Source organism: Camellia sinensis, chromosome 6, assembly GCF_055761805.1.
Source record: "Camellia sinensis isolate YWXY chromosome 6, ASM5576180v1, whole genome shotgun sequence".
Taxonomy (NCBI): Eukaryota; Viridiplantae; Streptophyta; class Magnoliopsida; order Ericales; family Theaceae; genus Camellia; species Camellia sinensis.
Genome location: NC_138966.1, coordinates 160,102,295 through 160,122,864, shown reverse-complemented (window position 1 = coordinate 160,122,864; position 20,570 = coordinate 160,102,295). Strand labels below are relative to the sequence as shown.

The window sequence follows — 20,570 nt, the reverse complement described above, 5'->3', positions numbered from 1 at the left end:
CCAAAAAAACACTCGAACCGATTGCTATCTAATTAAAATTTGATTTCTCTCTCAACTAGGCTCTACTATATAATATCCTGGGTCCAAATTTTGACAATGTTAACTCTTAAGTAGCTAGAAGATTGACAATTGTCAAACTTTTTGTAATCTCTTTGTCTTTATCTCAATTTCAACGAAAATGCGTTTTCATTTGGAAGATTGACAATAGTTAACGCTGATCGGTGTTGTATTATTTATTTGTTTATTAGCAAGTTCTACAGGTTCGTGCTTCTATCAATCAAAGTTAGAAAGCTCTCAGACGCATCGGAAGCTCAAGAAATATGGCTCAGGTTGTTGTCTCTTTTGCAGCCAAATGGATTGCTGATTTGATGATTCAAGAAGCAAACCTCTTATATGGAGTGCGGGACCAAGTTGACGATTTGTTGTCTGAGTTAAGGCAGATGCAATGCTTTTTAAAAGATGCAGACGCAAAACAAGTTGAACACGAGATCATCCATCATTTGGTTGGGGAAATTAGAGAAGGTTTTGATGCAGAGAATGTGATTGCAACCTTTTTCTTTAAGGTTGTGCCAAGGAGAAGAAGAGGCATACGAAATATCCTCGTGAGATCTATTTTCATATCCAATGAATTCAAAGCTCGACACAAGATTGGGTCGGAAATTAATACAATTAAAAGTAAGATCACTAGCCTTACTGCAGGAATATCAAGTTATGGCCTAATTGCCATGCCACATGAAAGTGAATGTTCAAGTTCTGCACTCCAAAGGACATCTCAATTACGACAAACTTATTCCCACGTTCATGAAGAGGATTTCATTGGTTTTGAGCAAGATATCAAGATATTAGTTGCACAATTGGTAAGTGAAGAAGCCAAACACCATAGAGTTGTTTCCATTTGCGGCATGGGTGGTTTGGGAAAGACTACTCTTTCTAGGAAAGTGTACCTTCACCAAGACGTTAGGTACCATTTTGATGCCTTCGCTTGGGTTTCAATATCTCAGCAATGGTAACTAAAAGATCTTCTGCAAAGGATTCTAACTAAACTCATTCCAGATAAGAAGGATGATGTTGTGAGAATGATAGAAGATGATCTAGTCAAGCTACTATTTGAAGTTCAACAACAGAAAAAATGTCTGGTTGTTCTTGATGACATATGGTCATCAGATGCTTGGGTCAGCTTATCACCAGCATTTCCCAAAGTAAATATGGGCAGCAAAATAATCCTTACTAGTCGTAAAAAAAACGTGATGACATTTGTGGATCTAAATGTTGGAAAATTTATAAAGAGGTAGTTGTGAATTGAAATAGACTCCACTTTGAATGAAAGGGTGTAACCTTTTATGGTGTCTTTTTGTTTTAAAGGAAGGGTCAAACCTCCATTTGAATGAAAGGGTGCAAACCTTTCATGGTGTCACTTTATTTTAAAAGAAGGGGTATGTCCCTTCTTCATACCTTTTCTATTCAAATTGAATAGGTGCCAACAAAGCCTATATAAAGGCAGCCCCATTCCAATTTTGATTCATTCTGAAAATTCATTTTCCTTGCCTTCATTTTGCTCTCTTGCGTCCTTTATTCTTCATATTATTTTAGGAAAAATTTCAGAGAGTTATAGAACACAAAGTTCTGGTTCGTTGAACAAATTTGTTTGAAGTGCTACTACAAATTTGTGAAGATCATTGTATCCTGAGAGATAGACGCCACATAACCGTAAGCACCGTAGCGGGGCGAATCTGTCTTAAGGACAGAGTGTCACACACTCGACTTGGTCTTTAAATTATCGATTTGGTTCAACAAAATAAATTCTGTAAGTTTTATTTTATTTTGTTTGAATTATTTTAAGTTATTTTATTTACATAGAAGATTGTTCCAACAATCTTAAGAGAGATTTTGAATTATTCTGTTTACAAAATTTTTCGTTTGTTTCCCTTTTTTCATTCTTCGTAAATAATTTCGGAAGAAAATTATTTTCTGTGGATTTACAAAATAATATTCTGGTTGGAAAAACAAATAGTGATTATATGCTATTTGACAGATAGTAGTAATATACTGTCTCTTTTCTTTGACAACTAGTAGTACGATACTGGTGTCATTAACAATTCAAAATATATTTTTGTGAAATTTTTCAGAAATTAATTTTGGGTTTTAGAAATTATTTTCTGAGTTTTCATTACTTAAAATTCTATTTTAGTATTTTAATTATTGAAGTGCTATAGAAATTAATTTTCTGTGTGGAATTAATTTGGTTGAATAAAATTTTATTTTATTTCCAAATTAATTGAAAAATAAAAATTATTTTCTTATTTCTTTTATTTTACAGAATTTAATTTCTTGTGTGGAATTAATTTGGTTAAATAAAATTTTATTTTATTTCCAAATTAATTCAAAAATAAAAGTTATAGTTTTTATTTCTTTTATTTTACAGAATTTATTTTTTTGTGTGGAATTAATTGTTTAAATAAAATTTTATTTTATTTTCAAATTAATTGAAAAATAAAAGTTACATTCTTGTTTCTTTTATTTTTACAAAATTTAATTCTTTGAATTTGGTTTAATTTTCTGTGTAGTGAAAATTTTAATTATAAATTTGTTTTATAAATTAGAATTGATGGCTACTGAAGCAAATGCCCAAACAAGTACTACAGTGGTGGCTGCAATTGCACCAACCCCCTCTCCTGTGATGACAGTACCAATAAATCATGGAGAGAAGCCAGAAAAGTTCTCAGGAACTGACTTTAAAAGATGGCAACAAAAAATGTTGTTCTATCTTACAACTCTGAACCTGGCTCGTTTTCTCCGTGAAGATGCTCCTATCCTGAAAGAGGATGAAACCAACCGGCAAGTGGTTGTTGCGGTTGATGCTTGGAAACATGCCGATTTCCTTTACCGGAACTACGTCTTGAACGGACTTGACAACACATTATACAACATCTACAGTCCAATCAAGACAACAAAGGAACTTTGGGAATCGTTGGAGAAAAACTACAAAACGGAAGATGCCAGCTCAAAGAAATTTGTGGTTGGCAGATTCTTGGATTTTGTAATGGTTGATTCAAAATCTGTGATCAGCCAAGCTCAAGATTTCCAACTCATTCTGCATGACTTTCATGCAGAAGACATGTCTCTCAGTGAATCCTTCCAAGTTGCAGCCTTAATTGAAAAATTACCAAAAGGCTGGAAGGAGTTCAAGAACTACCTCAAACACAAGTGCAAAGAAATTTCTATGGACGAATTAATTATGCATTTGAGAATTGAGGAGGACAACCGCAATTCTGAAAAGCGGACTGGTAAGCATCCTATGGAGTCTAAGGCAAATGTGGTGGAACATGCTTCAAAAACCAAGAAACGAAAGTCTTCTGGAAAAAGTTCATCACAAGGCTGTAAAGTTGGGGGGGGGGATAATAAAAAGTACAAGTTTAATGGCAAATGTTACATCTGTGACAAAGAGGGACATCGGGCCAATAATTTCCGTAGCAAAGGCAAAAGCAAAAGAAGAAATGCAAGAAGCCTGCTCAAGTCCACATGACTGAAGTGGACAATATTTCCAATGGTATAGATGATATCAATCTTTCTGCAGTTGTTTCCGAGGCAAATCTTGTCAGAAATTCTAAAGAATGGTGAGTGGACACTGGTGCTACTCGCCATATTTGTGCCGACAAAAAGATGTTCACATCTTATTCTATAGTGGACAATGGTGAACAACTCTTTATGGGCAACTCCTCAACTTCCAAAGTTGAAGGACAAGGAAAGATTGTACTCAAGATGACATCTGGAAAGGAACTCACTCTCAATAATGTACTGCATGTACCGGACATTCGCAAGAATTTAGTTTCCGGATCTTTGTTGAGTAAGAGTAGGTTTAGGCTAGTTTTTGAAAGTGACAAGTTTGTACTTACCCAAAACGAGATGTATGTAGGAAAATGTTACATGTTTGATGGCCTTTTCAAGTTAAATGTAATGACCGTTGTACCCTCAGTTATTAATAATACTAAATCTTCTTCTTACTTGCTTGAGTCTTCAAATTTATGGCATGGTAGACTAGGACATGTTAATTATGGATCTTTGCGTAGATTAATTAATATGGAATGTTTACCTAAATTTAACATTGATTCAAATCATAAATGTGAAGTTTGCGTTGAGGCAAAATTATCTAAAACTCCTTTTCATTCAATTGAAAGAAGTACGGAACCACTTGAATGAATTCATAGTGACATTTGTGATTTTAAATCAATTCAAGCTAGAGGTGGGAAAAAGTATTTTATCACTTTTATAGATGACTATACTAGATATAGTTATGTTTATTTAATTCGAACCAAGGATGAAGCTTTGGAAACTTTCATTCAATATAAGAATGAAGTTGAAAATCAACTTGGTAAGAAAATCAAGAAACCTAGAAGTGATAGAGATGGTAAATATGAATTACCTTTTGGTGAGTTTTGTAAAGAACATGGAATAATTCATCAAACCACCGCTCATTACTCACCTCAGCAAAATGGAATTGCTGAAAGGAAAAATAGGATTTTAAAAGAAATGATGAATGCCATGTTAATTAGTTCTGGATTACCTCAGAACTTGTGGGGGGGGAAGCAATACTTTCTGCTAATTATATTTTAAATAAAGTACCCCGAAAGAAAGTGAATCAAACACCTTATGAAATGTGGCATGGTAGAGTACCATCCTACAAATACTTAAAAGTGTGGGGTTGTTTGGTTAAAGTGGCTATTCCTAGTCTTAAAAAGACTAAGATAGGCCCTAAGACCATTGATTGCATTTTCATTGGTTATGCCAAGAATAATAGTGCATATCAGTTTTTGATTCATAAATCAGAACATTCCGAAATGCATATAAATACTATTATTGAGTCTCGGAATGCATCATTCTTTGAACATGTATTTCCAAATAAAACTGGACAAGAGACTAGTAATAATAAGAGATCTTTTGATATTATTACTAGTAATGATCAAGAAGATGATCAAGAGCAAGAGGCAGACCAAAATGAGGAAGAAGAACCTCGGCGTAGTAAACGTGCTAGAACCTCAATATCTTTTGGTCCAGATTTTCTAACATTTTTGTTAGAAAATGAGCCTTTAACTTTTAAAGAGGCTATGTCCAGTCCTGAAGCTCCTTTATGGAAAGAAGCTGTCAACAGTGAAGTTGAATCCATGTTGCAAAATCACACTTGGGAATTGGTGGATTTGCCACCAGGTTGTAAACCTCTTGGGTACAAGTGAATTTTCAAAAGGAAAATGAAAGTGGATGGATCAATTGACAAATACAAGACAAGACTTGTGGTCAAAGGATTTAGACAAAAAGAAGGTCCTGACTATTTTGACACATACTCACCGGTTACTAGAATAACATCCATTAGAATGCTAATTGCCATTGCATCTCTATATAATCTAGAAATTCATCAAATGGATGTTAAAACTGCTTTCTTAAATGGTGAGTTAAATGAAGAAATTTACATGGAACAACCAGAAGGGTTTTCTGTTCCAGGGAAAGAAAAGAAAGTGTGTAAATTGGTTAAATCATTATATGGTTTAAAACAAGCGCCAAAGCAATGGCATGAGAAATTTGACAAGGCAATGATGTCAAATGGATTTAAAATTAATGAGTGTGACAAATGTGTTTCTATTAAAAACACAGATAAAGGTTATGTCATTGTATGTCTTTATGTAGATGATATGCTCATCATTGGTAGTAATAATGACATGATTAAAACTACCAAGAAAATGTTGAATAAACATTTTGACATGAAGGACATGGGCATTGCTGATGTAATACTTGGTATGAAAATTACCAAAACATCAGAAGGATATGCTTTGTCACAATCTCATTACATTGAGAAAATACTTGACAAATTCAGCAAAGATGATGATCATCTTGTAAGAACACCTGTAGATATTAATTTGTATCTTTCTAAGAATGTACAGGAAAGTATTTCTCAATTAGAGTATGCCTAAATTATTGGAAGCTTAATGTACTTGATGAACTGCACTCGCCCAGATATAGCTTATACAGTAAGTAAATTAAGTAGATATACGAGTAATCCCGGAGTAGAACACTGGAAAGCAATTATAAGGGTTCTTAGATATCTCCGATTTACTCGTAACATTGGGCTTAATTATACTAGATATCCAGCAGTGCTTGAAGGATACTGTGATGCAAATTGGATATCGGATACAAGAGACTCAAAGTCCACTAGTGGGTATGTCTTTACTCTTGGTGGGGCGGCTGTATCTTGGAAATCTTCCAAACAGACTTGTATTGCTAGGTCTACCATGGAATCTGAATTCATAGCTTTAGACAAAGTAGAGGAAGAAGCAGAATGGCTTCGTCACTTCCTTGAAGATATTCCAATATGGCCAAAACCGGTGCCTGCTATATGCATACACTGTGATAGTCAATCAGCAATTGGTAGAGCACAGAGTCATATGTATAACGGTAAGTCTCGACACATTCGTCGTCGACATAATACCGCAAGACAACTACTCTCTAATGGAATTATGTCCATAGAATATGTTAAGTCTAAAGACAACATAGCGGATCCACTAACCAAAGGGTTAGCAAGAGAGTTAGTTGAGAATTCATCGAGGGGAATTGGACTAAAGCCTATTAAATAAGAGTTACCATAACGGCAACCCAACCTAGTTGACTGGAGATCCCAAGATCTAGGTTCAAAGGGACAACCGAGTTGTGAATGACTCAGAAGGATCACTGGGGAGTTTATCTCCTGCCCATTTCTTTGATAAAATAGTGATGTCTGCAGCGGTTTAGGTTAAGTAATACTTTTAATGATTCTTATATCTAGGTAAACCTAGTGGAGTATGGCAGGATACTTTTCATAAGAATCACCTATGTGAGTGTGAACTGGCCGGTTCTATAAGATTTGTGATGGGCTACAAGTCTTTAGAGCACTCATGAAAGACCAGGTTGTTCAGGGCCAAAATGAACACAATAGTGAGAACTAAACTGTGTCTGGAGATATACTGTGTGAGTTCTATTGTCTTGGTTTACACAAACGGCTAAACAGTTCAAGACATCATGTTCACTGGTTAGCTAGTAAATCCGATAGTATCTCACAAGGAAAGGTTCAAAGCCAAAAGCTACCTATCCTTTACAGAATATTTCCAATTTCTGTACTCTCTGTATTTACATCATGTTGTTGCATTTTCTCTCTGTCAATTTCATTCATGTGGGGGATTGTTGGAAAATTTATAAAGAGGTAATTGTGAATTGAATAGACTCCATTTTGAATGAAAGGGTGTAACCTTTCATGGTGTCTTTTTGTTTTAAAGGAAGGGTCCAACCTCCATTTGAATGAAAAGGTGCAAACCTTTCATGGTGTCTCTTTATTTTAAAGGAAGGGGTATGTCCCTTCTTCATACCTTTTCTATTCAAATTGAATAGGTGCCAACAAAGCCTATATAAAGGCAGCCCCATTTCAATTTGATTGATTCCGAAAATTCGTTTTCCTTGCCTTCATTTTGCTCTCTTGCGTCCTTTATTCTTCATATTATTTTAGGAAAAATTTCAGAGAGTTATAGAACACAAGGTTCTGGTTCGTCGAACAAATTTGTTCGAAGTGCTACTACAAATTTGTGAAGATCATTGTATCTTGAGAGATAGACGCCACATAACCGTAAGTACCGTAGCGGGGCGAATCTGTCTTAAGGACAGAGTGTCACACACTCGACTTGGTCTTTAAATTATTGATTCGGTTCAACAAAATAAATTCTGTAAGTTTTATTTTATTTTGTTTGAATTATTTTAAGTTATTTTATTTACACAGAAGATTGTTCCAACACTAAATGCTTTCTTCCTTGAACACAAGTGTTTAAGCAAGCAAGAAATCTGGAAATTGTTTGAGAAAAAAACTTTTCCAAAAACAGATATTACAGGTTAGTTTGTTGTGAAATTTCAAATATTTTGTGATCTAGCTCCATATCCATTACTATTGCACTGCTACTACAATATGCTATCATGCTTTGCTTTTGTAGTTCAATAACACTTTCCCTTTTTTATAAGATCTATGTATTTCAACTATTGTTTTAATTCTCATTTTTACCAAATCAATGCTATGATCATAGATTTTCTTGAATTTAGACTACACCACAAATCTTGAAATAGAAGTGGTGACACATAACGTAATTTTGCTAGAAATTTTGAATTGGAACCATGAAATATAAAAAGAAAAAGAGTAAGATAATGATGTGAAAATGACTCTTGAGGTTTCCAGTCTCACACAACCATATTTAATGCAAAACTACAGCAAAGATGTTTATTTCTTTCATTTTGTGGGCATATAATTTTTTACTATTCTCTTCTTGAAATCATGGCTAATAGATTGTTTCATATGGTTGGGATTTATTCTCTTATTTATTAGTTTAATATGCTATGGTCTTTATTCCAAGGCATATTAAATGGTAAGTTGGTAGATTATTTCTAAAATTTTAAAAGTAACATAACAACAAACAATAAAAAGTCTTCGTGGTGTAATGTAAAACATTTTCGCAAATTCCTTCAGAGTGCATAACATAAACTAGCATACTTGTGTTCGTCCAACTAAGATGAGGTCTTCTATGCATTGATAAATTTACACTTTGGTTTGTTGTAGAATTCAAAGTTGACACAATGATGGAGAAGTTAGGAATAGAAATGCTTGAACATTGTGGGGGCTTACCACTAGCCATTGTAGTACTTGGAGGACTTTTAGGAACAAACTTGACCCTGAGCCATTGGCAGAAAGTGCAACAAAATTTCAATTCATATCCAAAAAGAGGAGAATACATGAGAAGAGGAGGAGGACAAGATGGAAGAGTATTTGGATGTGTTAGCTTTGAATTACCAAGACTTGCCATATCAGCTCAAGGCATGTTTCCTTTATTTGGGAAATTATCCTGTGGATTTTGACATCGATGCAGAGAGACTATATCAATTGTGGATGGCTGGAGGCTTCATATCCCAAGAAGAAAGAGGAGAAGACAAAACCATGATGGACGTGGTAGAACGTTATTTGGGTGAACTACTACAAAGGTGCATAGTTCAAGTGGAATTGCAGAGTAGTATTCAATATTTAGAGAAAGTAGAGGGTTTCGATGTTATGGACTTCATGATCTTATGAGAGATTTATGTTTGTCAAATCAAAGGCAATAGAGGAAAATTTTCATCAGGTCATTAAATATGGGCATATAAATCAGCAAGAGCATCCCTCTTCTTCATCCATGGTAACATCAATTGGTGGTAACACTTACAGTAAAATACACAGACTTATCATCAATCTAGATAACAAGAATAGTAACTTTCGTCTCTTTGAACAAGAAAAAAGAGCTCGGCATATTCAGACAATTTTATTCTTCAGAGGTGATGATTGTGATTATCCGTTTGGAGAACAATTGACCCGTTTCTCCAAAGAATCCAAATTTCTTATAAATTTCGGTGGAAATTCATCTGACTATGTAATAGGAACAAAAGAGTTACCAATCCTTTTGAGGCACTTGGGTCTAAATAGGACTGGATTCACAAAGTTGCCATCATCAATAGGAAACCTTAGACACTTGCAAACCCTTGATTTACGAATACACTTCCATACGATCAGTGTTCCAAATATGTCATGGAAGATGGAAGGATTGGTACATCTTTATATTCCTTACAATTTCTTTTATACAGAGGGCGAACTACGAGTAGATGGTTTGAGGAATCTAGAGATGCTACAAAACTTGGATGCATATAAGGTTAATGTTAGAGATCTCTTCAAATTACCCAATCTTCGGAGATTGGAGAATGTATTCATACGGGGAAAGCTTGAGGACCTAACAATGGTCAATAACTACATCCTTAACAACAACCATCGACTACAACACACATCCATTTCTATTCAAAATTGTGATTTGTGTTCAGAAGATGGATTAAGCCTCCTAAGACAATTGCTTGGGTGTGTTTTCCTTGTTCAATTGAATATATATGGGATTATAGGTAAGTTACCACAATACGAACACCAGTTATTATGCCAAAGCCTCACCTTTTTATGGTTGCAGAACTCTAAACTTAAGACCCAATGGCAACACTGGAGAAGCTGCCTAATTTAAGGATTCTATTCTTAGGTTCTGCCTTTGTAGGAAAGGAAATGGTTTCTCTGCTCATGGTTTTCCTCATCTTAAGAGTCTAAACTTTCTCTTCTACATAATGTATCCTTCAAGAAATTGAAGATGCTTCCGAATGGATTGAGATTCATCCCTACCCTCATGTAATTGCAGATTTTTTGTATGCCAAAACCATTCAATGACAAGCTTCGAGTGGTCGATGGCCAAGAAGGAGAGGATTTTCACAAGATTAGCCACATCCCTTCCATTTGTTTTGAAGGTAAAACAATTTTCTAGATGAATCCAAAAGGGAACATTATGAATTCCAATATAACACAGTTTTTGTATTTAATCTTTCATATTAAAATAAACCGACAAAACAAGAAAATAGAAGAAGTTAAAAAAAAAAAAAAAAAAAAATCAATAAGACCCATAAATAAATCTTATTTGTATTAAGGGTGCTGTTTAAGTGTGCAACCCCCTTAAGGTTGCACACCATATGCAACCCAATTGTTAGCCGTTAGATTACAATAATTGATCAAGACAATTGAATTGTTTAATCATGAAAAAGTTGAAACCGGGGCAACCGGTTAATGCTTGTATTTGCATGACTACATCCCACTCACTCTCTGTATTTCGTCTCTATCTCTCTCTGTTCTCCTTTCTGTGTAAGGTTGAGTCAGTGTAACCTTTGATTTCCATTAACAGCGAGAAGCCTCTGCTGGGTTGATTCCATTGATGAAGCTCTGTAGGGAACAGTATAACGGGTGATTTCCAACAACAACGGAACTACAAGGCTGTGTTGGTTCCATTGCTGAAGTGAAGCCCTTCTCTCCAACTAGATATGAGGTATGGAGCTGCCTCCCTCTCTCTCTCTGTCCTCTTCACTTCAGCTATTTTCCCTCAACTAAACCCCTATCCTAACTTCAACCGCTCTATGCTTCGCTCAAACGGAAACCCCTCCATTGGCAACTAACCTTTCTCTCTTCTCAAGCAAGTGTTTGTGTTTGCACAAAAGTTTTTGTGTTAACATTTTTCGGTCATCAAGTAATTGTTTGTACTAATGTCATGTGCAGTATGGCCCCATCAGAAGTTAAAAGGGAAGGTAATGATTATGACATTCCAAATGAAGCTGATGAGATTCGTTTGATGAATGAAAGTCGGGCGCAACCTTATCATGGTTGCGAAGCGGGTCCGAGCAATGAAGAAGCAACCAACATGAATGTTGAAGATGGAGGAGCCGATGTGAAAAAAGAAATGGTTGACGATGCTCATCGCAATGACAGGGTTGGTGATGCTGAACGTGCTATTCTGGAATAGAAATTTGATTCGGTCAAGGATGGAGAAGCTTTCTACAATGCATATGCTAAAGCCAAAGGATTTAGTATACGAAAATCCAGATGTAACAGAAATAAAGAGGGAAAGGTTGTTAATAGGCTGTGGTTGTGTTCAAGGGAAGGTCAGAGATTACCAAAATACTTGGACCGTGTTGCTAAGAAGAGTAGAGCTCCCATGGCACTAACATGAGTAGGTTGCAAAGCCCAATTTCGCATACGGTATGATGCAGATGCTGGTGAAGGGGGAAAGTATGTTGTGACTCACTTCGTCGCAGACCACAACCATGAATTGGAGGAACAACACTGTGTGATGTATCTGAGGTCACATCGCAGTTTAAACAGCGCTGACAAAGCTCAAGCAATGGCTAAGTGCAACGTCGGTGTGAAGACTAGCCAAATCATGGACTATATGGTAAATCAATTCGGGTCTTATGAGAATGTTGGTTTCATCCGTATGGATCTGCACAACCATATTCAAGCCAAATGTAGAGCAGAAGTTGAGGATGGTGATGAGCAGGGTGCGTTGGTTTACCTATGTGCAAACTTGATGTTGATGCACATTTTTTTTTACAAGTATGATGTGTGTAACGATAACAAGTTACAAAATTTGTTCTGGGCAGATTCGAAATCGCAGGCCGACTACGCAAAGTTTGCTGATGTGTTGATATTTGACTCAACTTACAGAACCAATGCATACAAGAAACCTTTTGTCATGTTGGCTAGTGTGACTAGCCACTTTAGGACCACGATATTTGCATGTGTTTTGCTAGCTAATGAGATAATTGATACATATACATGGGTTTTAGAAACATTTATGGAGGCGATGGGCAATAAAGCACCTGTGTTCGTACTGACAGATGGGGATAAGACGATGCGAGAGGCAATCAGAAGAGTATATCCAGATGCAAGACATCGATTATGTAATTGGCATCTTGGGAAAAATGTTGTTTCAAATGTTCACAAAAGTGGCTTTGCACATGCTTTCAAGCAGTGCATGGACATGGAAACGGATGAGACAAAGTGTGAGCATGGCTGGATGACAATGGTCGAAAAATTTGGACTTCAAACCAACAGTTGGGTGTTGGAGACATATGAAAAGCGTCATATGTGGGCTGAGGCATATATGCGTGGACATTTCTTTGCTGGGATGAAGAGCACTCAGCGCACGGAGAGTATGAATGCTTATTTCAATCCCTTCCTCCAACACAAATTGAAGCTATATGAATTTGTTAGGCACTATGATCGGGCTCTTGCAAGGATAAGGTATAACGAGGCTGGAGATGATGCTGAAACAAATAACACTTTTCCAGTATTGATTACTCCATTGCGAGATATAGAGAGACATGGAGCTGAGCTATTCACCCGAAATATATTTAGAATGTTCCGTGATGAAATCTTAGAAGAGGGGAAGTTGAATGTCAAGGACATGTTCCTTTTGTCGGATGGTCAGAAATGCTACTATATTCATAAGTACAAAGTGAAGGATAGATCATGGATAGTAACGCACAGTCCAATGGATGCTGCAATGAGATGTTCTTGCATGAAGTTTGAGTCGTTGGGGCTACCTTGCTATCACATGATATGTGTTATGAAAGTCGAAAATTTAATGCAAAGTCCCCCAACTTGTGTGCTGCATAGATGGACAAGGGCTGCAAGCAAGGATGGCCAGCAATGGCCTCAACCCTCAATTGATAGCACTACAACACAGACGGCCCGGTATGGGATATTGAGTTCTTCCTACAATGAAATGTGTTTCTATGCCTCGCAATCAACGAAAGGTTTCAAAGAGGCTAGCGATGCATGTCTTCTAATGACGAGCCAGATGAAGGAGTTATATGGAAGGAATCTGAACGATGGGACTGGAGACAAAGGGAAACTTTCATTCCCTCGACAATTTGGAGTAGGAGATCCTGATGTTGTGAAGACAAAAGGGAACCTGGGACGGGCCTCGTCCAACTGTCAAAGACCAAGAAAATGTGGGAATTGCAAATGCATTGGCCACACAAAGAGAACGTGTCCTAAGGTTCGGTTTAGCTGAACAGTGGGTAGTAACTCAGATACAGATACAACCCACATAACTGACCGTGAGTACAATGCAGAGTCATTGCCCGTTCGCTGCAAAACTGGGTTGGTGGATCCAAGTACACTGCACATTAAGCAACGACGACTATTTTTCGATGCTTCTCCTGATTCCAAGCATCCTGTGGGCCAATACGGTAGTGTTGAAGCAGTAGTGTGCAAAAATGATTCGATCAAAATTGATGAGGTGAATCAGGTAATTGTATAATTTGTATGATTTACTTATCCCTTAATTTATTAGGTAGACAGTACTAGCTATTGAAAAAACATGTAAATAATGTACGTAGTTTTCATTTTGCACGGATTGCTGTACATAATGTGTAAATAATTGGTTACGTACAATGCCAGGAAATGGCACAACGTTGCTTATGTACAAGGCCACGAGTTGTAAATTTCCCATATTGTTTAGAGTGATGTTGTCATTTGTGTTTGCAGTGACTTGTCATTTTGAAAACTAATTGAAGGTGAGATATATATGGGTTGTCTGTGTATTGTTTTGGGTGGGAAATTGGCTTATGTCTGTATTCCGAGATTCCTATTGCGGGTTGCTTGTTTCTGTTCCATATTTGGTTGGATCTAAGTGAAGGGTTTTTTGCGGTGTGGTTTATCAACTAATGATGTGTTTGGCTTCGTATTGATTTGTTATGACTTGTTTCGGTAAATTATTATTATATTTCGAGTAAAATACGAATTTTGTCCATGTGCGTTTGCAAAATTGCATCCCAGCGCATGCATTTTGTATATAATCCAAGGGGCAGTTAATTTTGGGTGTTACCTGGAGAAAGTAACCCAACGAAATCATTACTTTATCTCCATGCCTATTGCTATATGAATTACGAGTTACGAACAGGAGTTGTGAAATTATTTCATGTTAACTATGAAAGTGATGGGTTTATTGTTAGTAAAATTATGGTGGGCCTATATCGACAGCAATGAAGTAGTAATTTAAAGTTGACAAATTAAAGAAGAAAATCAAGCAATTGTGTTATTGGTTTGAATGCCTGAAAAGGATGAAGACTTCTTTCGATGAACTGATGGTAACAAAGTAGAAAGTAACAAAGTACAAAGTAGAAAGTAAGTTGTTGCGTTGTTGTGTTGTTTGTAGCAAAGTAGAAAGTAGAAGGGAAAAAACTACTCAGAAGTTACAATGTAGAAAGTAAGTAAGTTGTTGTGTTGTTGTTCATGTCCTCTCTCTCTGCAAACATTCTGCCCTTTATAGATATTATTTCCCACAACCCCATGATCTGCCGATTCTGCAACTGCTTCTATGCAACTTCTGTAACTGCATGGTCATTTCCGTGTCTTGAAACCACATAAAACCTTCACTTGTACCTGTCGAGGTGCATATAATTGAAGTTGCCACCTATGCCCAAGTCCTTTTAGCCTTTCCTCGACAGATACAGACTCCCAATTCGTGAATGTTTCCTCTTCGAGGGTGGCCACTAAATCCATGATCAGTGCCGGTAACTGCTCCACCATGTAAGTCAGGTGGCATGCAAGATTTACTTGATAACCCTTGTCTTCAGGTGGACTTGCCATGTGTCCTCAATTGAATGGGGCACCTATTGGCAGGATATGGGAAAAATAGGTGGAAAGAGGAATTTTTAAAAAATAACCAATCATAATTTAGCTAAAAATATGAGTGAACTTTAAAAGAGAAAAAAAGTAGTTTCCATTTTTATGATTATAAACCCGCAATGTATACGTTGTTTTCAATATAAATAAGTTGTGTATTGTGGTTACGTAAAATGAAGGACAACAATTGTGTTTATGTCATGACAGTGTAGAAAAACCGGTATTTCAAATATTAACAAGTTTACCAACATTGAATTTATTGATTAAATTACAGGGAAAATTCAATATTTGGCAGGGTTTGAAGGTTCAAAGGCAGGGGCAGTTACAATGAGTGGCCTAGTGTTGTGGTTTAGTGGCCCAGTTTGCAAGGATTGTGGTTGTGTTTAGTGGACAATATTCTGTCGATTGTTATGTCATAATGATGAGGGACATGCGTCACAATGGTGAAAAGGAAGGTCGACAGGAAAGACTCAATATTTGGTAGAGTTTGAAGATTCGAAGTCAGGGGCGCAGTTACAGTGGCAGTTATGGTGTAGAAGTGTGAGATCATGCAATGATGGACCACAAAGACAGTATACGGATATGAAAACCCAAGTGTACTAAACCTCCACTTCTATCTGTCGATCTCCCTTTTCTTCAGTTTATTTCATGGCAACCAACCGTTTGGAACTTTTGTCGACAGAGCAAGGCTCCTGCTTTGTTTCATGCTTCCTCCTGAAAGTGCCCACCAACTCCATGACTGGTGCTAAAAATTGCCCCCATCACTTCTACGTGACCCACATACAGATAACCCACTTTCAACTGCTGGAATTTCCTTCAGACTAGGCCACGTGTCCTCCATTAAATGGACCATCTATTGACAAAGATTGGAAAAACTTGGTGCAAACAATGGCATCCTTGTTCAAGTTATATGTCATATGATTTAACCTTCACCAAACTTGCCAGTTGGGCCTAATTTGTACTTGAAAAAAGATTTATTCCCTTGAGCCCAAGAGATAAGTCGAATAGCAAATTTCTTAATATGGGCCCAAAACAAACATAAACGACAGCCCAATATGAGAGCATTTAAATATACTGGCCCCATCACAAGCTATAAAAGACCCACCTTTTCAACTTCAAACCACTTCAACTTCATTTCCCTCTGATTTGAACTCCTCAGAGTGCACTCCTTCTCAAGCATTGCCATTCAAAACCACAACACCACAAAACCCTCAGTCACTTCAACTTCATTTCCCTCTTATTCGAACTCCTAAAAATGGACTCCTTCTTCTCAAGCATTGTCGTTCAAAACCATAACACAACAAAACCCTAAGCCATGGCGCCCAAAAAATCTCAACCATCTCCATCTGAGGACAACAATGAAGACCTACTCCGCTTCCCAGACCCTATCAAAGCACATAATGCTCCTTTAAAATTAGGTATTACCCTATTGCCCAGCATAAGCTCTGTCGCTAAGGCTACGGTAGACCTTACCTTCACGTCTTTCTTCCCAGACGAGCTAGCTCCATACTATCCCCTTGGTAATGGTGAGAACCTTCTTCTCAACCAATCTAGACTTAGGTGGACTAACTGGAATGTCAGCAAAAACCCACTCAGATCGTGGAGGCCACCAGACTCTGTTTGGCGAAGCTGGGCCAGGAGAATTGAAGGTCATGACGCTGAAGTATGGAAGCACCAGGGCATTAGTGAAGCAATTAGACTGTCGACTAAAAATTAAGACATGGACAAAGGGTTGATTGCTACTGCTGCATGCTTTTGGTCGCAATCTTGTAACTCCCTACTCCTCAATTTTGGTATGATTTCCCCTATTAGTCTCCCAATCTTGGGCAATCCAATTCATGCTCTCCTTAAGCCTCCAAAAGTGACATTTACTTTAAACACTGACATGTGCTATATAGATTTCACCCAAAAATACAAAGGCAAGCATGGTTCCCCTGTCCAAGACAAAGAAAGAGCTGCTTTTTACTTACTTTGGCTTTGTGAGTTTGTTTTTTGTGTCCCTGGGTACAAGATCACGAAGGAATACCTCCTCCTTGCCTTGTGTATGCAAGATGGCCAACTTATGGCTTTAGCCCCTTATCTTCTTGCCACCCTTTACAAGGCCCTATTTTCCTTTGTCGACAAGAAAATTTTCGGCAACTGTGGTGGTCCCTTCTGGCTCTTCCAGGCCTGGTTGTATGCCTATTTTCCTGAGGCACGACCCCCACCAGCTAACACCTTGAAACCAGTTTTCCACTCCTATGCTGAGCAATTGCTCACTTATAACAGCCAACCCATCCTCACTTTCAGAAATCATCTTACCATGTTTTACAACCTTCCTTCGAAGAGACCTTCCAACTTGTACATGCTGTGGTGAAGTGGTTTGGAAATACTATTTTGATCCTAGGGGACGTTAATGATCCTTAGCTAGTCACCTGAAAAAGAATTAAAACTCCAGTCGGGGGTGCCAGAATTACCATTTCGACGGGCAAGTCAGTCCCTACAATCTAAATTACTTGTATTTTAAGTTAAGTGTAATAGTTCTCACATACCTTTCTTAGTTTGTTGCTCCTTTATTTATACTTGTTTCTTAGGCCTCGGGGCCAGACCCACTTTTCATTCATTATCCTCTTATTTACTCGGCTCCATAGTTCAATAGATACTTGGCCTATCTATTGCATTCGGCCTCCTGATTGTGCAAGATAGAGCCGAGTAATATCTGTCTTCTAGAGTGTACGCTTCTGATTCTGCCATTTATTCGGCTCCCACAATTGCCCCCCAAACTCCCCATTGACGATAGTTAATTGGTGTGTTTGGTTTCAAATTTGAAAAGTTAAGAGAGACATAAGTTAGGCGGCTTCACTTATCCCAATGTGAAAGTCAGAACACACACGCCTTTCGGTCATCATTATACTTTCCCGCCTCATTCGTGCATCTCTCGCATTTATTACGATTTGAAACTCCTGTCCCTTCAAATGCATGCTTTTTCGAATATTTGAGCCTCTTAGATTGCCAGTCGGTATCCCTTCTCTGACTCGCATTTTCTGCAACTCCTCTCCGTCTCTCCTTGTCTCCTTTACCTCTCGTAAGTTTTCTTCTCTTCTCTTTATAATCCTATTTTCCGTGTTTATTTTAGATTTGGCATACCTTTGAGCCCTCGCTAGAATGGCTAAGCACTTGAAAGACCTCATTTTCAAGGGTCGTGTTTTGGGGTTTCGATGACATTTTTCCATCCCTGATGATGTCCACCTATCTCTAGTGACAGACAATACTCTTGATATGGAGAGGGAGGATCAAAATACAATCATCTTTCCTCTCCTATCCATTGTGGAGGGCGAAATCTGTTTTCCCCTACACTCATTCCTTAGGGCCGTCCTCTGCCATTGGCGTCTAATTCCTTCCCAACCCAATGTGAATTTTTTTCGAATCATCATGGGAATCGTAGAGTTGAACCGGTGCCTTAGGATCAACCTTGGCCTTCCGACCATTCGGCACTGCTATGCTTTAGCCAAGTCCTCCGGTCGGCACGGGCGCTACTTTCTTAGGACCAAGGACACTGACCATCACTTGGTAACCATGCTTGCCAGCTCTGGCAAACGAGTTGATGATGTGATGGTCAGTGTTCGAGGCAACTAGGAATTCGACGAAGGCGAAGATTGCCTAGACCCTATACCCAGACGGAGGGGTGAACCAGGTTGTCGTGTAACTCCTCGTGTTTATTGATCTTTCTTTTACTCGGCTTTTTCTTCCAGTCTAATCCTTTGTTTATGCAGGCAATAAGTTGAAGAAGATTTTGACTTCGGCTGACGAGGCAGTCCTTGCGGAAATTAAGACTGCACCCAAGTATTTTGGCCATCCAAACGTATAGAAGCAAGGGAGAGCCGTCCATATACTCCTGCAGTACGAGCCTACTTATACTACGTTCTTCGGCCGCGGACAACATTCTGATCCCAACCGGCAAATAGCATCTTACGGCTCTTGTCTTCTCCAACATCAAGATCCTTAGGCAAATTGGTTTTGAACCATCTGAATCAGAGCGAGACGTAGAGCCGGTGGTCGAGGTAGTTGCTGAACCAACGAGAGAGTTTGTTGCAGAGGCCAAAGAGGTCGACGAGGCTCTAAACTCAGTGTTTGAAGCAGCTGGTCTTAACCAGCCTAACTCACCGTCCACTTTCGATCGGGGGGAGTTTTCCTTTGGAGATATTTTTACTGGTTTAGAAGATCTGCCCGGTTCCTATTCTGAGGGTATGGTGAAGGAATCTCTTTCTCAACTGGCATGAAAAAAGAATGTTGAGCGTTTGGCCGCCCATAAGAAGGCCGAGGCCATTACTTCCAAAATTGCCCTCCCCGAATCATTCGAGCCAGTTGTCGTTGTTGAAACGACTTAAATTGTTTCTGTTGAGATGGAATGGTCAGTTGAATGTTTGACTCCAGAGGCTGATAAGGGTAGGGAAAAGTGACCCGCCGATTTTGAGGTCGTCTCTGAAGAAATCCCAGTCGAAAAACGACCGCGCTTAGAGGAGTCGGACGTGGTTGTTCCTTTTGTGGTTCAGTCGAAGATAAAAAAACGTGCCGATCTCCTCTAACGCATCGGCTATGAAAGACCCAGCCGTGGCGTTGAGCTTGGTTTCGTTGGTCTCGTTGCCGGCTGACAAGATGACTTTCCGCTTGGAGCCAGACGAGTTAGCAATTGCATTGGCCACTCAGACAACTCTTATGGTATGTATCTTGATCTTATCTTTTGCGTTTCTATGTATATTTGTTTTGGTTTCAACATTCTGTTTTACAGACAGTCGGCAGGATAGCCGAGATAGGGCGGTGTCAGGACGAACCTGTCGAAGAAACAGGCCGTTTAAGATCGGAGGTGGAGGGTGAAAGGAGTAGGGCCAACTTTGAGGCGACAAGGGCGACGATGGAGAGTGCAAGGGCAGAGGCCGAAATGGAGAGAGCAAAAAATGCTGAAGAGTAGAGATTGGTCGCCGAGCAGAGGGCACGCGCGAGCGATGAAGCGCTCAAGTCAGCCCAAGAGGTGGTTGCCAGGCTTGAGAACGAATTGGAAGAATTGAAGAAGGCAAAAGAAAAAGCCGACTCCGAGACTTCCAAGCCGTACGAGGCTGGGCAAGACGCCGCCTTGAAAGCTACGTGGAGGAAGCTCCTAAATTTGAAAACCGGGGATTCAAGCACGGCTGGCTCAAAGCCCTTGCTGCACAAATGTGACATTGGCAATGCCAATTCCATATGAGCAAGTGGACATCGAGCCGTTGAAGTCTGACCCTGAGGGCCCTGAGGATTGATTTAGGATGCCACACTGGTTGTTTTTGCCTAGGATTTTCAATGTATTTTCTTTTCTTTTATTTTTACCCAGGGTGATCTTCATGTATAAAGTGATACTCTGTCTGAATTCAATTTATCAATGAAATTTTCCCTTGTTTTGCATTATTCCTGTACTTAATTGAATGAATAGACAATTATTCTATTAAAAAGATGGATGATTCCAAAGTTGGGAGATATTCATGATTCA

The 20,570-nt window shown here is 38.4% G+C and overlaps 1 protein-coding gene across 1 annotated transcript; it reads left to right on the top strand.

Moving 5' to 3' along the window:
- Nucleotides 1–320: 320 nt before the first annotated feature.
- LOC145793749 (putative disease resistance protein At1g50180) lies at nucleotides 321–8,993 on the top strand. The gene is made up of 5 exons (XM_082876618.1): nucleotides 321–961; nucleotides 1,031–1,199; nucleotides 7,790–7,898; nucleotides 8,615–8,829; nucleotides 8,922–8,993. Exons 1-5 carry the CDS (start codon nucleotides 321–323, stop codon nucleotides 8,991–8,993), a joined length of 1,206 nt encoding a protein of 401 aa, XP_082732744.1.
- Nucleotides 8,994–20,570: the final 11,577 nt, after the last annotated feature.

Bases quoted from the DNA above. Each gene is read 5' to 3' on its own strand.
- LOC145793749 (XM_082876618.1), top strand. From the start codon at position 321: ATGGCTCAGGTTGTTGTCTCTTTTGCAGCCAAATGGATTGCTGATTTG. The intron at 1,200-7,789 runs GTAAATATGGGC...TTATTTACACAG, and splicing joins TATCACCAGCATTTCCCAAA to AAGATTGTTCCAACACTAAA. The intron at 8,830-8,921 runs GTTAGCTTTGAA...ACATCGATGCAG, and splicing joins ATGGAAGAGTATTTGGATGT to AGAGACTATATCAATTGTGG.